The 16,123-nt window shown below is 54.9% G+C and overlaps 1 protein-coding gene across 3 annotated transcripts in view; it reads right to left on the reverse strand.

Annotated features, from left to right (window-relative positions):
- Nucleotides 1-13,635, reverse strand: part of TESMIN (testis expressed metallothionein like protein) — a 30,489-nt gene extending 16,854 nt beyond the window's left edge. For 2 of the 3 annotated variants that reach the window (XM_036260052.1, XM_036260050.1), the window contains exons 1-5: nucleotides 13,165-13,635; nucleotides 11,233-11,385; nucleotides 8,447-8,567; nucleotides 6,691-6,764; nucleotides 4,639-4,730 (exon numbers count right to left, since the gene is read on the reverse strand). In XM_036260052.1, the coding sequence (XP_036115945.1) occupies nucleotides 4,639-4,730; nucleotides 6,691-6,764; nucleotides 8,447-8,567; nucleotides 11,233-11,385; nucleotides 13,165-13,635 (911 nt within the window). Of the gene's footprint in view, nucleotides 1-4,638; nucleotides 4,731-6,680; nucleotides 6,765-8,446; nucleotides 8,568-11,232; nucleotides 11,386-13,164 lie in introns of all 3 variants that reach the window. The other variant, XM_036260051.1, reaches the window with a different exon arrangement.
- Between the last annotated feature and the right edge of the window lie 2,488 nt (nucleotides 13,636-16,123).

Below are 16,123 nucleotides of genomic sequence, written 5' to 3' on the forward strand. Positions count from 1 at the left end.
CAGTGGATGGAGCGTTGTCCCATGGACTGAGAGGTCCCGGTTCGATTCCCCATCAGGGCACATGGCTGGGTTGTGGGCTCGATCCCCAGTGGGGGGCGTGCAGGAGGCAGCTGATCAATGTTTCTCACATCAGTGTTTCTCTCTCTCTCTCCCTAAAAGTTTCAATAGAAACATAAAAAAAAAAAAAAGAAAAAGGCAAATCCAAAAGTGATGCAAAGGTAGACATGAACCACTTTAAAAATCTTAAAATCGCCCTGGCCGGTTTGGCTCAGCGGTTAGAGCGTCGGCCTGCGGTCCGGGGAGACCCGGGTTCGGTTCCCGCTAGGGGCATGTACCTCGGTTGCAGTTTGTTCCCAGCCCTGGTTGGTCATGCGGGTGGCAGCCACTCGATGTGTCCCTTTCACGTCGATGTTTCTCTCTCTTCCTCTCTCTCCCTCCCACTCTATCTGTGCAAAAAATGGAAAAATGTCCTCTGGTGAGGATGAAAAAAATAAATAAATAAATAAAAAATAAAAATCTTAAAATCATTTAAAAAAGTCAATCATCAATCTTCAATGAAATAACCACAAAACATTTATCTACCTTTTTATTAAGTTTATATCAACAGCCCTGGCCGGTTTGGCTCAGCAATTGGAGTGTTGGCCTGTGGACCAAAGAGTCGCAGGTTTGATTCCGGTCAAGGGCACGTACCTTGGTGGCAGGTTTGATCCCCCGTCCCTGTCAGAGTCATGGGAGAGGCAACCAATCGATGTGTCTCTCACATCGATGTTTCTCTCTCTCTTCCTTCCTGTCTCCCACTCTATCTAGAAATCAATGGAAAAAAATATACCCGGGTGAGGATTTAAAACAAAAAGTTTACACCAATACCATTTCAATTACACAGATTATTTTTATCATTTAAAAATAATTCCCAACACTTTTGGCTAAAGAACAACGAAGGCTGGCTGGCGTCAGGTTCCGGCAGCCAGGGGGACGGAGGAGGGCGGCGAAGGGGTCAGTGTAACCACGGGACCCTCGTCTACGACGGCGCCAAGGCCTCGCCGGTCCTCACAGATGCGGAGGCAAGCCCCAAGGCCTGAACGTGGAAGCCGGACAGTGACCGCTCCTGGGGCCAGTCGGACAGCTGGGAGGGGTGTGGCAGGGCACCAATGCTGTCCACTGCAGTCTGGGCTCTATCACACTTCACCCCTGTGCGTGTGTCACTTTGACTTTATAATACATTTTTATGTGTTTTTGATTTTTTAGAGAGGAAGGGAGAGATAGAAACATCCATGTGAGAGAGAAACATCCTTCAGCCGCCTCCTGCACACCCCCTAGTGGGGATCGAGCCTGCAACCCAGGCATGTGCCTTGACTGGGAATTGAACTGGGCTCTCAGTCTATGGGACACTCAATCCACTGAGCCACACCAGCCAGGCTCACTTTGATTATTAAAAGACAGTAATGAGTTTTTTTCTTTGATGATGGCCAATTAGTTGTAACCCCTCTTGACCTTTATCCAGTGAAGTAAGGCAAAGAAGATTGCATGCCGTCGCCTTGAGAACACGCCTCGGTGTGGGCAGTCAAGAGGTGAAGAAACTCAGTTATTCCTGGTGGCGATGACACACTTGTCAGGGAAGCTTGGTGCGTCCACTCCAGCCACAGCTGCCAACGCAAAGACCCGAGACACACGTGGAGACAGCGTGGACTCTGGGCTCGGGCTAGTCTACGCAGTCCTCAGCCTTTCCAAACACGGTGTTTCTGGAGAGCAGCAGCTTCTCAGTGGTGGACAGATACCCACCTAACCATGACGCTCTGACCAGGACACGTGTGCGCATCACGGCAGAGCTAACAGTACCTGACTCATGTACAAGTTGCTAATGTTACTTTTTCTGGAGATGTCTCTTATTTTGGAGATAATGTCCCCAGCTGTCACGGAACACTCTATTAACCTATTAGTCATCTCGCTTACTTCTCCTGACAGACAGGAGAGCGGAGCTTGCTGCCCTCATGGGCCCCAGGCCCGTCCACCCCGGGCCAGAGGAGGGGCCTGGACACGGCTTCCCTGCTCTCACCTTGGCCTCAGACCTGTCCTGAAGAGAGGCCCAGGGGGCCAGGCGCTCCCTGTTCAGGGGAACCAAGCTCCTTCACAGGTGGCGTGGGCGCCCGGAGGCACCCAGCGGCGGCCAGGACAGCGCGGAGTGTGGTCCAGGGTGCGCGCGGGGCAGACGCAGTGGGCAGCAGGGCGCGGTGGCCAGGACAGCGCGGAGTGTGGTCCGGGGTGCGCGGGGTAGATGCTGCGGGGCAGACGCAGCGGGCAGCAGGGCGCGGTGGCCAGGACAGCGCGGAGTGTGGTCCGGGGTGCGCGCGGGGCAGACGCAGCGGGCAGCAGGGCGCGGTGGCCAGGACTGCAGGAAGTGCTCAGGGGACGCCAACACACATCCAGACAGGCCCAGCACCTGTCCCCGAGGAAGGCCCAGGGACGCGGAAGCACAGCTGGAATCGGAGGAGGCCCTGGTCTCCGGCCTGGCGCGGGTGGACGGTCTGACACTCAGAGGCAGGACCCCCGCTGCGGCGGGAGCGCTCCCAGCACAGCTCTCGGAGGGTCAGCCTGCCGTCGGCTCCGAGCCGAGCCGGGAGGTTTCGCCACCGGCCCACAGGATGTCTCCGTGGAGGCGCAAGGGCAGGAGGGGACCCCTGGTTATAGCAGGAACTAAACTTGGACAATGTCCACGCAAGTCTGAAAACGGAAGCATCATGAGAGAAACAGGCAACTCTGCCTCAGGAAAACGTTATAGACAAACGGCCCGGATGGACATGACCCCTCCTTCAGACAACGATTCCACAAGAGCAGCCCCTTCACACCCTTCACCTGTCACCAGGCGGCGGCGCGGCAGACTTCGCATTGGCACCCGCACCGTCACCGGGGTTAAAGCAGCGCAGGGCTCACTGAGGGAGCAGCCCGGCCAGGAGTCAGCAGTCCACACCCCACAGGAGAGTGACGACTGGATGTGATCTCCCCACCGCCGACTGGCCGCAGGCCCACGCTGACCTGCGTCCCTGGGCCCCTCTCGGAGGAAGCGCTGGGACCTTCCTGCGCCGAGAGCCAGCTCCTCCCTGCCGTCCGCAGGCGCAGCTGGGCCTGCCTTGTGGGAGGGAGAGACAAAGGTATGGGGGGGCTGAAGGTGGAGAGCCACCAGCAGGGCTGCGAACCCGGCGGAGGGAAACGCCCGCAGCCCCGACAGCTCCCTCTGCCGACACCGGACAGCAGCACAGGGGGGTTCAGACAAAGATAACCAGGCTGATTCAGGGCAGTGACATCAAATCAAGTAATTATTGCAGCAAAAAAATATGAACACAAAGCTCATGTTGTTCTTGCACATCACTCATAATAGAAAAATCTGTTAAGCCCTGAGTAATTACTTCAAAATACAGGAAAATGTGTGCCTGACCGGAAAACCTCACAGAGACTGGGGGGGGGGGAGGTGTGGCGGTAGCACAGCGAGGACGCCCCCCTGTGGTCTGCACGGGGCGGGGGGGGGGGGGGGGGAGCCCTTGGGCAGCATTCAGAGAAGCCGGATGCACGAGGCTGTGAGCACACGCCGGGAGGGGAGGGCCGGGAGCACCAGTCCCCCGAATGTTCCGGATGCGCCAGAGCACACAGTGCTGCTCCCAGATTACGAGGACGATGAGGTGAGAACTTTGGGACCACAACACTTGTCATGCTGCGTGACCAGACCTATAATGCCACAGCAGAGTCCACGAGGTCTCACATTGTCTTGTGTCATCCAGAAATGTTTAGGGCCATGGTGATGGGACCAGTTACAATAATAGCAACACGTCGTGACGCAACACCCAGAGTGGAGCAGCGAGCCCAGCTCGTCTCTCCGGGAAACTGACTGAGACCCCTGGCTGTGGACACTCGGCCAGCAGCTGCTGACCCTGCACAACTCCTCAGGGCCACGCAGATGCTCCAGCGCTCGGCCGGGTGCTCACTGCCCAGCGCCTTGGTGGCTGGTGCCCACAGGGAGCACGCAGGAGCCCGCGGTCCCTACATTGCTCCAGCCGAGGTCCTTCAGGCCTGGCCACGGGGCTGCGTTGGACGGGGTGCCCCAGACTCCTGGCGGTCAGAGCCAAGGGTGCCCGGGACCTGCTGGAGGCTCCGAGGGAGAGCGCTGCCCGTCCACTGTGGGCCTGAATGTTAACAGCAGCGTTTCTACCCGCTGGGTTGGTTTGATTACTTTCGATCACAGACACCACCTGAAGGTGGCAGGACCGGTCCCAGGTGAGAGTGCAGCCCACGTCCACCTGACAGAGTGTGAGCCGACCACGCAGGGAAGGCACACCAAGACCACCCACGTTAAGTGACTGCCACGCCATGACTTAGGTTGATGAGGGAGGAAACGAAAGAAGAAATAGAACAGCTTGTGTAAACCAACGTGAACCCGAGACGCAGCCTCTGCAGCACAGGGCCAGACGGCGCGGAGTGGGCCTCCCGGCAGCCCTGCCCCACGCGCGCAGGCGCCGCTGCAGAGCCCTGGCCGTGCCAGCGCCTGGAGCCCGGCTGCGGGCAAGGCCAGCTCCACACCCCAGGACATCGCCCACGCCCCCGGACGGCTCTCAGTCTCTTAAAGTGGCAGTAGATTGCTCTGGTGCTTACCCAGCCACAGGTGTCCTGGGTGGTCCCAGAAGGGCTGGTCCCGAGGGGAACGCGAGCCCGGCGGCTCTGGACTGCACGGCGGCTCTGTCAAGCTGCAGAAAGACCAGGCGGGCTCTGCGTCAGTGAATGTTTTCAGGCTCCACCCAGTCAGCCCAGCTACAGAGAGAACTATCTTTTCCTTCTAGGGTGTCCCGTCACAAGCCCTTTACAACACGCCTGGGCTCTTCACCAGGATGATGCCACTAGCTCCCAGCAGGCCCTGGGGGCGCAGGCCCTGCCAGCGGGACAGGGGGCGGGGTCCCGGACACGGCACACACTGCTGTCGGGCGGCTGGCCAGAACACTGGCTTTTTCATTTTGTGAAATAAATTCAATGCAAATTTCTGTAAACTGAAAATGTCCATTATTATTATTATTATTACTGTTACTATTTTAATCCTCACCCGAGGACATTTTTCCATTTTTTGTTCAGGTAGAGTGGGAGGGAGAGAGAGGAAGAGAGAGAGGGAGAGAAACATCGATGTGAAAGGGACACATCGAGTGGCTGCCACCCGCACGACCAACCAGGGCCGGGGACAAACTGCAACCGAAGTACGTGCCCTTAGCGGGAACCGAACCCGGGTCTCTCCGGACCGCAGGCCGACGCTCTAACCGCTGAGCCAAACCGGCCAGGGCTCTTTTGCCTCTTTTGAAGTAGTGTGTCACCATTGCCTGCTGGGGCTCGGGAACACCATGAAAGCACCCTGGTCCAACTCTGTGCACACCGAGTGGCCCGCAGACCTCGGCCCCAGGACCCCTCTCCCGGCTGAGCCGGCTGCCCCCTTTGACTGTTTCCAGGAGGGGTGTGGTCACAAGCCACGCCAGCCACTGCTTCTTTAGTCACTAGACACCCGATGGTCGGGCCACGTCCCCACACGACAGTCCGAGGAGCTGTGACTCTTTGGGAGAAAGGATTCCACAGTTCTCAGGGTCGAGGCGATTCTTTAGTATAAGTAGCGCCCCCCCCCCCAGTTTATTTAGCCTCAAAGCAAAGCAGAGAAAAAGAAAGTCTGCTAAGCACCATGTGGGCAGTGAGCCTGGGGCAACCCTGCCGGAATCCCCAGCTTTCCTCAGCAGCGTTTGGGCACCCAGGAGTGAAGAAAGTAAAATCGATAAATAAAAACTTTAAAAAGACTTAGCCCTGGCTGGTTTGGCTCAGCAGTTAGAGTATTGGCCTACAGACCAGAGAGTACCAGGTTCGATTCCGGCCAAGGGCGCGTAACTCAGTTTCAGTTCATCTCCAGCCTTGGTTGGGGTCGTGCAGGAGGCAACCAATTGATGTGTCTCTTTCACATTAATCTCTCTCTCTCCCTCCCACTCTGTCTGAAAAGAAATGTAAAAATATCCTCAGGTGAGGATTAAAAAAAAAAGACTTAGGGAAAAGAGCAGAGGTGTCTTATCATTCCATTCAATGTGCGCATAGTCAGTGCGACCGTACAAGCATGACCATAGCACCGAGGAAGGCGAGGGCAGCCCAGACCAAGTGGGCGGTGTGTGCGGAGGCAGGACCACAAGGGCAGCTCAGCGCAGGGCAGGACGGTGCTCAGAGGCCACGGAAAAGCCGAGGCTGGCAAAGGGCGCGTCTCGGCCTCACCCATCCCCCCGCAGGGTTCACACTGAGGGGAAGGGGCTAATGCGGGATGACTGTTTCACTGTCAATCTTTATATTTTTTTAATTTAAAAATTTAAAAATATGTTCTTATTGATTTTTTAGAGAGAGAGGAGGGAGAGGGAGATAAAAACATCCATGTGAGATAGAAACATCGATCAGCTGCTGCCTGCACGTCCCCCACTGGGGATCGAGCCCACAACCCGGGCATGTGCCCTGACGGGGATCAAACCAGGACCTCTCAGTCCATAGGATGACACTCCATCCACTAAGCCACACGGGCCAGGCTCACTATTCATCTTTAAATGGAGGATAAATTTCTTCCCTGAATTTTGACAATGGAAATTTCAAGAGACAATAATGCCCAACTGTATTTTTTTTTTTTTGGTTAAAACAATGACTCACTTGTGTAATGAGATTTAACTTTGCTGGTACTGGCAAAAATCTTCCTACTAAAGTAGTCAGTGGTTTAGGGACATCTGTAAGGAAGACAATTAAAATTAATTGATACCATATATTGCTTTTCTTCCACTTTCACATGGAAGAATGTACAAAAATTAAAATATATCATGGATTTATTGTATGCAAAGTCATTTAAACTTATCTTCATCCCATTTGTCTTTTGTTCTATAAAATCTTTCAGGTCAATGTATTTTTTTTCATGAATTACACCCTTTTTCTTTGCCATAAAGCTCCTCAGCTTGCACTCCAGGGACAGTCTATGCTGAACAATGTTGCCAGTGCCCAGGTTCCCAAGCCCCTGGCGCCGCAAACCCACCAGGGAGCCCGGATAGTTTGTTTTCAAAGAAAGCACAGCGACATCTGTTGGACACCAGGTGAACTACTTTCAATTTATGTGCATTCTTTTTCAACTGGTTTACTAAGTTGTTAGGATGTAAATATTTGTCAGGCTATTTAGACCTGAACTACTTAAGGATTAGAACTGATAGGCATTTCTTTGGCCTAAGGGCACAAGGAAAAACTTTCCTGAGATACTGAAGGGCCTGTGAACCTTGGTGCTCGTGGGTCCTCATGGAAGGTGGGGTGCATCAGTCTCCTGAATCACCCAACAGCTGGGCACATTTTCTGAGGCAGGCTTGTGCAGCCTCCAAGTGACACTACTTTGAGACTTAGGTCAGGATGCAATTATTTTAAGGCGATAGTGTGTTCACAGCGTAACAAAGGGGACTGGGCAAGGGAATTAGGTTATATGTCAAGGAAATGCATTCAGAGAGCATCATACAAGCCCTCTCCTGCGGATCAAAAGGCGTCAGGATTTGCCGTGCGCCAGCGGGAAGGGAATTAGGAAGAACCCCCCCTGCCTGTGTGGAGGACCAGATGCAGCTCTGGCTGCAGGGACCGGCCCAAAGTCCGTGGCTGTGTCTTGGAGGCTTTGACTCCCTGGATAAAGAAATTATCAGGATGGAACAGGAGTCACAATCTTTTTTTTTTTTTGCCTCAGACTCCAAAAGTCCACTGAAGTGCCACCTGGGTTTAAATAATGTTGATTTGAATTATGGGCTAGTTCAGTGAATCATCTGCTCAGGAGCTATCCTGGCTAGCCCAAGATTTAGAGTAACACAATTACGTATGCAGTCCACATAGAAACGCTTGGTTTCCAAGAACTGTGTCCAACTTCCATAAACACAGCCCTAAAGCTGTGCATTTAATCCCCCGAGTCACTTAGCACTACTCGCCTGTTTGGAGACGTTTCTGAGGAGAAGAATGTCAGACAGTCGGCATTTGAGACAGCCATTTCAGACTCGTGGTGACCAGACAAAATGGTTACATTACATGCAGTTGATACCACACCTGAGCCGTCAGCCCCACCCTCCCGGGAAAGGCTGATGCTTCCCCAGGCACTTCTGGGCACACCCACTAGTGGGCATGAATTGTCGTCTGTTAGGGTCACACAGCTCCCTGCAGCTAGCACAAGTATAAGACGGCTGTCCAAAAATTTGAGACAGTCAATATAATGCACACAAATTAGTCTATAAAGATATTTTTTCTATTCTTAGCTACTACTTGGAGTATGAAGGTTACCAAACTGCTTAATACTTAATACTCTGCCTGTTTTGCTTTTATTCTATGTACAAAGCCAAACATATTCACTTACCAACTTATATATATGACATAATCTCTAAGTTAACTTGCTTTGTACCTGACTGTAGAGAAGGGTTTTGGTCTTGGTACTGAGGGACCAAGTGGAGCGCCTTCAGGTCCCCTGCGCCAGCGCCGTCTGCACACAGCACCTGCGAGCCCTCCTCCAGCTGGCCTCGCACCTGAGACAGACAATGACCGGGTTGCCCTTTGCACTGTCCAGTAATATGGACCTACAGACACTTCAACCTGAGAACATAGCTTCAGTCCAGAATTTAAGTTTCCATGGAAAATAGCAAATGGTAGGTCTGGCCTCGATTTCTTACCCTACAACATGCTCTCTGGAGGGAACTGTCCCGTGAGTCCTGTGGGTGGGCTAACAGAAGCTCCTGCCTCATGAGGTTAGGTAAGGACCAGGGGACCATGCGCCTCATTCCCCGGGGCCCACATGAGCACAGAGGGTGCAAGCTGCCAGCCCCATTCTGGGGAAGGCTTCGCCTCCTGGACTCCATCTCTGTAGCTGGTTACATGCTTAGAATATTCTTTTTTTCATCCTTACCCGAGGACATTTTTTTTTTTTTGCATTTATTTTCAGATAGAGCGGGAGAGAGAGAAGGGGAAGAGAGAGAGAGAGAAACATCCAAACATCGATGTGAGAGAGACACATTGACTGGTTGCCACCCACACGACCCCAACTGGGGCCAGGGACAAACTGCAACTGAGGTACATGCCCTTAGGGGGAACCGAACCTGGGACTCTCCGATCTGTGGGGGGACGCTCTAACTGCTGAGCTAAATCGGCCAGGGCAGAATATTCTTTAATTTCATGGCAATTGTTCTTTCCTGCCACATGCATATTTTATTATTTAACACATGGGATTTTTAAAAAAAGTCTATTGATTTTATTTCCTACAACTTAGAAAAGTTAATCCAAGAACCAGAAAGTTCTAAGAGGACACGTCAGTATTCCTGGGCCCGCCAGCACTCCCCGACCACCGCGGTGGATCCGGGCCGCCGACCCTTCGAGCCAAGCGCGCCCATCAGTCAGTCGCACGTCAAGCAAAGCACAGCTACAGCCCTCGCGTGTGCAGCCCGGTCCGAGGCAAGGGTACTGCGCTTTCTGCCCACACACAGCTTCCACTCTGATGGTAAAACAACGTGCGCCCACAGACACTGCGCTTTCTGGCCCTGGTTGCCTTTGGGGTTCCTACACGGGAAAACTCAAGCATAAAGAATCAGTGTTACCAAAATAACACACGCAGAGCCTGTGCTGTTGAGGTGCTCATCACCGCGTCAAAGCTTCTGCTCATAAGAGGCTTGGGTTGCGGTTCGATCCCTGGCCCTGGTCGGGGTTGTGTGGGAGGCAGCCAATCGATGTGTCTCTCTCACTCCATAAGAGGCCGGCATTCGTGTTCAGTTGGAGTTTTATTTGTATCTGGAGGATTAAGTTATAGCCACACACACACCCCCCGAGAGAAAGGCTCAGTATGGACTCTCCAGGCCTCTGTCCATTGCACGTCCTCCTGGTGTGTGCTAACCGCCCTCAGTCGTCCGCTATACCTGAAGGAGATCTCGCCCTGCTCATTGGTCTGTGTGTCCTGGAAAACTCTGTCCTCATTACTGTGGCCCGAGTAGACGGCAGACAGAGGTGAGCACTGGCGTCTGCCACCGCTGAGCTCAAGTTCATTTCCTAGGAAAGCGAGGGCCTCGGGCTAAGGCCTCCTTTCTCAGACGAGACTGGGGGGGGGGGGGGCATTCCTGCTTGTTTGGGCTCTTTGCTCAGGAATGTTGGGGGTTTCCTGGCTCCCCTCTTTGCCAGTCCTCGCCACTGACACCAGTGTCCTAGAGGCACCCCATACAAGCTCACTTTGTAACATCTCTTTTCTTATCCATAAAATGGAGACAAAAATAATGCCTACCCTATAGGCTTGATAAGAGGATTAAATGCCCTGGCTGGTTTGGCTCAGTGGTTAGAGTGTCGGCCCCCAGACCAAAGGGTCAATTCTAGTCCGGGGCACATACTTCGGTTGCAGTTCGATCCCTTGCCCTGGTCGGGGTTGTGTGGGAGGCAGCCAATCGACGTGTCTCTCTCATGTCAATGTTTTCTCTCTCTCTCCCTTCTTTTTTTTTTTATCCTCACCTGAGGACATTTTTCCATTTTTTGTTCAGATAGAGTGGGAGGGAGAGAGAGGAAGAGAGAGAGAGAGAAACATCGATGTGAAAGGGACATATCAAGTGGCCGCCACCCGCGTGACCCAACCAGGCTGGGGACAGACTGCAACCAAGGTATGTGCCCTTAGCGGGCACCAAACCCAGGTCTCTCCGGACCACAGGCTGAGCCAAACCGATCAGGGCTCTCTCCCTTCTTCCCTCCCTTCACTCAATCTGAAAATCAATAGAAAACTATCCTTGGGTGAGGATTAAAAGAAAAGAGAAATGTCACGTAAACCACAGCTATCCCAGATTCCCTGTCCCACAGGAGTGTTGGTGGTATTATCAGAAACCCGGAGGCAGAAGGAAGGACAGCGGCCACCACCCACCTCCCACCAACATGCCAGCAGCCAGCTGAGCTGTGCGGCTGGTCCCGGGGCCAGCCCAGGTCTGCGCTGACTGCTGTGACTCAAGTGCAGCAATGTCCTCATCTCGGCAGAAACGAGAATCTCAGCGATGTGAGGGGCATTAGGAGGGCTCTCGCTTGTGTGCCTCTGACGGAGGAGACAACCAGAAATGTTGATTCAACACTCAACCAGAACGGAAACCAATGCCTGAAACGGCAGTACTGTCGACTCAGAGGTCAGTGATAAGATCAAACACTGCAGCGGACAGCCACACTCTGGGGCGCGGTTACCATGGGGTTGGCGTCCCTCTCAGAGCTGCCCGAGGCGTCCCTCGCTTCCTGTGACGAGGGGAACTGGCAGGGTTCCTGGGGAGGAGGGTTCTGCAGAGCTGCCTCCTCCAGCGTCTCGCTGGTCAGAGCGCCATCTCCTTCCTCGACTTCGACCTGAAAGAGAGTCACTACTTTGGAATCACATTGTGGACGCTGGGCTTAGCGGGTGCACAGTACCCTTCGTGCCTCTCTCCCTCGCTCTCATTCTCCCTGTGGGGCAACCAGTCGGCTAGCCAGCCTCCCTGGGGACTGAGGATCCTGAGGACCCAAACCACTGCCCACAGGTGTGGAGGTGTGGTCTCCATGCGGCGCCTGGTGTAAGTCACCAAGGGGTCCCTGGGTTGGTCGGTGCCCCTCACGCTGCTCGCCAGCCTCCACTCTGACAGAGCTGCACCCTGGTGGGACCTTCCTGAAAGGCTGACCCTGTCGCACTGTCCTCAGAGCAGGCTCATGGGGCTGCACAAAACGTTCTGGTCCGTTGTTCGCTTTTCCCGCGTGAAGCCTGAAACCCCTGCTGCTGTTTTACAGTATTTACAGTGTGTTCCTAGGGGCAGTTATAATGCAGTAGCAGAGCTTTTCTAACTGAATAGCAGGAAGCGAGCATGAGACAGCGAGCATCGGGATGTCCGCCAGCTCCCGTTCAAGCTGTGCCCTGCCACCACCACCACCTCAGTGACACTCAGCAGACTTACCTAGAACAGGGAGAAACCCAGGATATCACCGAAATCAATGGAATTAAACACACACACACACACACACACACACACACACAGCCTGTTAAAAAAATGACCATCAGAATGGAGGGTTCTAAAACTGGGATGCTGTTAGATCCTGGCAAGAATGTAAGGAGGGCTGGAAACAGGGTCAGCCCGCACTGTGCACCCCCCCAACCTCCACCTGCCCAGCTACCTGAGAGAGGACAGGTGAATCCTTCAGAAAGATGGCGTTTCTAAGGGACGTGCTAGGACCAACAGGCGGCAGATGCCGGGCAGGTCGGCCCAGTAGCAAGTGCAGTCTAACATTCAGGCCATCTGAAAAGTTCTGAGGGAGACCCGTGCCCAGAAGGCCTGGGGGACTCTGTGGTCCCTCCCTGTCAGGCGGGAGGATGGCGGAAGCCCCAGCCTCCCCTTCACGCGGAGGACCAGTGACGGTGCTGAAAGAGAACCAGAGAGCAGAAACCCACGGGCTGCTGCTATGGCTCGTGGTCCAAGAAGTCAGCTCCGGCCATCTCAACACTGACCCAGGGGTTCCACAACGCTTAAGTAGGACTTACTAAAATGATTTCATGTCTGAGTGATCTAGTTTTCTAAACTAGATCCTTTGGGGGGCCAACATACATTTCCTTGGGCTCTTTTGCTTCCTTAAAAGTGGATTTGTTCAGCAACGAGGAGCAGAGAATCACCCAGCGGTTTTCCACAGCAAGAGGAGGGTCGTTAGCTGGACATGCGCAGGGATTTGCTGTGATTTATATTACAAACGCTAGAGACGAAAGCACTATAAATACGAAGGGGTCGGGGAGCAGAATGCAAGAAACGTGAGGACAGCCAGGCCGCATTTGCTTTCAGAGCGCGCTCGCTCTGACCACGGCCCTCGGGCCCTCTGCAGGGCCGGGCCAGGCGACCCAGGGACCCAGGGCAGAGTTCGCCTTCAGGGGGAATGCCTTGGCCGGCTGCTGCGTCTTGGGCTGCAGAGGGCTGCACCCTGTTGGGAATGCAGGACTCCCACCAGGGATGCTAGAGGCGCAGGGCGACCCCCGGAGAGGGAACGTGGTGTAGGCCGGCGCTGGGGAGGGCTGAACGGGGTGCCTACTTCGCGCTGGGGAGGGCTGAACGGGGTGCCTACTTCGCGCTGGGGAGGGCTGAACGGGGTGCCTACTTCGCGCTGGGCTCTTACTGGAATCACCCGGACACCGGGGTGGGCGGCTCCTTCCAGGGCCCAGGCGCCCAGGGGCACGACGGCGGGGCTCCTGTGCGGGGTCAGCAGGGAGGACAGGAAGTGGACGTTGTAGGCCTGCGGCGGGGCGGCGGGGAGAACCGCGTCCTCCAGGGGGTCGAGCTCGGGGAGACTCGGAAACTCCCCAAGGATCTCCTCCTCGTGCTCGTCCACCAGGAGCCCGGCTTTGACCTTGTTCCCGCAGTCCAGGTGCAGCGGGGGGCTGAAGGCGTGCAGCAGGGGCTCCTTGGGCTCCGCGGGGCTCAGGTACGGGTCCTTGAACACGTGGAACTCGTCTTCCTCGGCCTTCGCCACCCCCGGCGCTTTCAGGGCCATGTTTTCCGGAGCGAACCGACTCTCCGCACCGAACAGGTCTGGCCCCATCTCCTCTTCGGGACCCGGCATCCCGCCAAGCAGGGGGGCCTCTTCCATGTTCGCTGACGCCCCCTGGGCCGGGCAGCGCCCCGCACCCCCTGCCCGGAGGACCAGCGCACCTGCAACGACGCGCCAGGTGAGGCGGCGGGCTATGGGGGGGGCTCCCGCCGCCCCGAGGGGTTGCCCAGGGCCCACCGTCCACCTCCCGCCTGCAGACCCGACGCCGGGCCCGGGACAGTGGGGAGACCCGACGGCGGCAGCGGCCTCAGGTCCGGAGGGACGCACCTGCGGCTCGGGGGTTGCTGGAACACAGGTGTGGCAGTTAACGGTTGAGGAAGGGGGCGGGGTCAGCGACGGAGTGGGCGGGGACTGGGGAGTGCGGGGCGGGCGCGAGGCAGTGGGCGGGGCTTGGAGCGAGGAGCGCGCGGAGGGGGCGGAGCCGGGGGCGGGGCGCGCAGGTGGGTGGGACGTGAGCGGGCGGGGCGGGGGAGTGGATGGGGTCTCGGCCAGGAGGGTGGGACGCCGGGTCCGGTAGGGGCCGGGCGCGCGCACAGCAAGCGGGCCCCAGGGACTGGCAGTTGCGTGCAGGTGGGCAGGGAAGGACGCTCCAGGGCTCAGCAGCTGCAGGCCCGGGTGGGGAAACTGAGGCCCCCAGGCTGGTCTGAGGCCGCCCTGGTGGGACTCCCTAACTTGACTTATGACCTTAGTCTTTAAAACATACTTTTGCTGCCCTGGCGCTCTGCAGCGTGGGCCCGGGAGCGCCCAGGAGGACAGGAGGGCCAGGGGCTTGCCCACGCATTTTCCCAGCAGAGCACTTTACACCCTTGGTGCTGGAGCTTGGGATGTGTCCCCCAAAGCTGGGCATCCGAGTCAAATGTAAACAACCCAACATTGATGACTGATGTTGGGGGAGGGGGTCCGGCAAGACCTAGAAGTAACAAATACAACTCACAGTAGTGTAACGCACACTTTGGGGGGAACTGAGCTAAATCCACCCCTCATAGCTTATTTAGGGTCATGGCCTGACCTGCCAATCCAACCAGGCAGAGTTGGATGGTATTCGGGGTTGGCAGTGGGGTGCGGGCGGTGAGGAGCGATTCACCTTGACTCTCAGGTACTGTTTCATGTGCAGATATTGTTGGGGTAAAATTAAAATGTAAAACATCAACTTCCTAATCTCATTTTAAAAATTTAAACCTTTCAGACAGTAACCGAGACAGCAATACTGTATGCTACTATTTAGCTGTCCACTTTTGCATTCAAGAAATCTCAAGAACATTTTATGCAGTTGAGAAATCCCAACTTATCTTGCTGGGACTTATCTGAAAAATCCTGGGACATTCCAGTGGAGTTCGAACAAGACAATGTGGTTAAATTAGCACTGTTGGGATTTTCCAGCCATGTGAATGGCCTGAAAAAGATTCCCAGCAACCTGTTCATTCCAAACATACTGGACTTGACCTGAAGTCCACTTTTCGGAGAATTCACTTACCGTGCCTGTGATGGATAGGACAGGACTCCATAGAAGGCTTTAGGGTCTTCTTTAGACTAAAACTAGGATAGCCCTTTTAAAACACTGTGTAAACATAAAACCTCCTACTGAAATGTTTAACTATCGCAGATGAAGCTGACGGCCCCTTGAGCACCATGAGGTCCAGTCACACTGCCTTTCAAAGAGGGGTCCCTGTGAGTAGTCTTTTGGACCCTTTCCCCGGGATTCGCATACGTAAGTGTGTAGACGGCTTTGCTCCAATCCCGTGGCTGGAATAATCACATCACGGTGAGCGCAGCTGAGTTAATAAGGGCAGGCGGAGAGTACAACTCAGGCTTCCTAAACTGTAAGGACCGAGAAGGCAGCTGCTCTAATCTAAGAGCCCCAGTAACAAAGTGAGCGGCTTGAATAGCAAGCACGACCACCCCCTTCATTTACTCACACACCACACACCTGACTGAGCAAGCTCCCAGGGGTCAGCGTCAGGCATCCCGTCCTGTGCACACAGCACCCTGGACACCGAGCCGGCCACTCGCTGCTCCTGGCCGTTCTCCCAGCCCTGATGGACCATCTCCGGTCAAACCCGTTTCTCCATGAGGCCCCTTCCTGGGCCCACTTGCCTTGGACACGTACAATCCTTTGACGGGTTCTCTTGGTTCTTAACTCCTCCCACTGGAGTTGGATCTCCAAGTACAGTCAGAACTAGTGGGGTCCCCACTGTATCCCTGTGGCTCGGACAGTGTGCTCAGCGCAGCTGGCGCTCAGTGAGAGCTGTTGAGAAAGTGGAATTCGTTGTGCAGATACTTACTGGGCAGCTACTCTGTGTCAAGCACTGTTCTAGGTACAGGACATGGAGTGGATGAATGAATGGATATCCCGTAAAAACCCACAGCCCTACTTGGCAACCTCCCTTCTCAGCCAGGGCACGAACCCAGCGCGGTCTACTCTGCCCAACCCCCAGGCCTTTTTCTACGTATCTTGATCTCTCACCTTTGTCCCAAGTGCCTGAGCTTTGTACCTGACTTACAGCCTCCTTATTAACAGAACATAAGA

The sequence above is a fragment of the Molossus molossus genome, unplaced genomic scaffold (genome assembly GCF_014108415.1).
Source record: "Molossus molossus isolate mMolMol1 unplaced genomic scaffold, mMolMol1.p scaffold_m16_p_13, whole genome shotgun sequence".
NCBI classification, from domain to species: domain Eukaryota; kingdom Metazoa; phylum Chordata; class Mammalia; order Chiroptera; family Molossidae; genus Molossus; species Molossus molossus.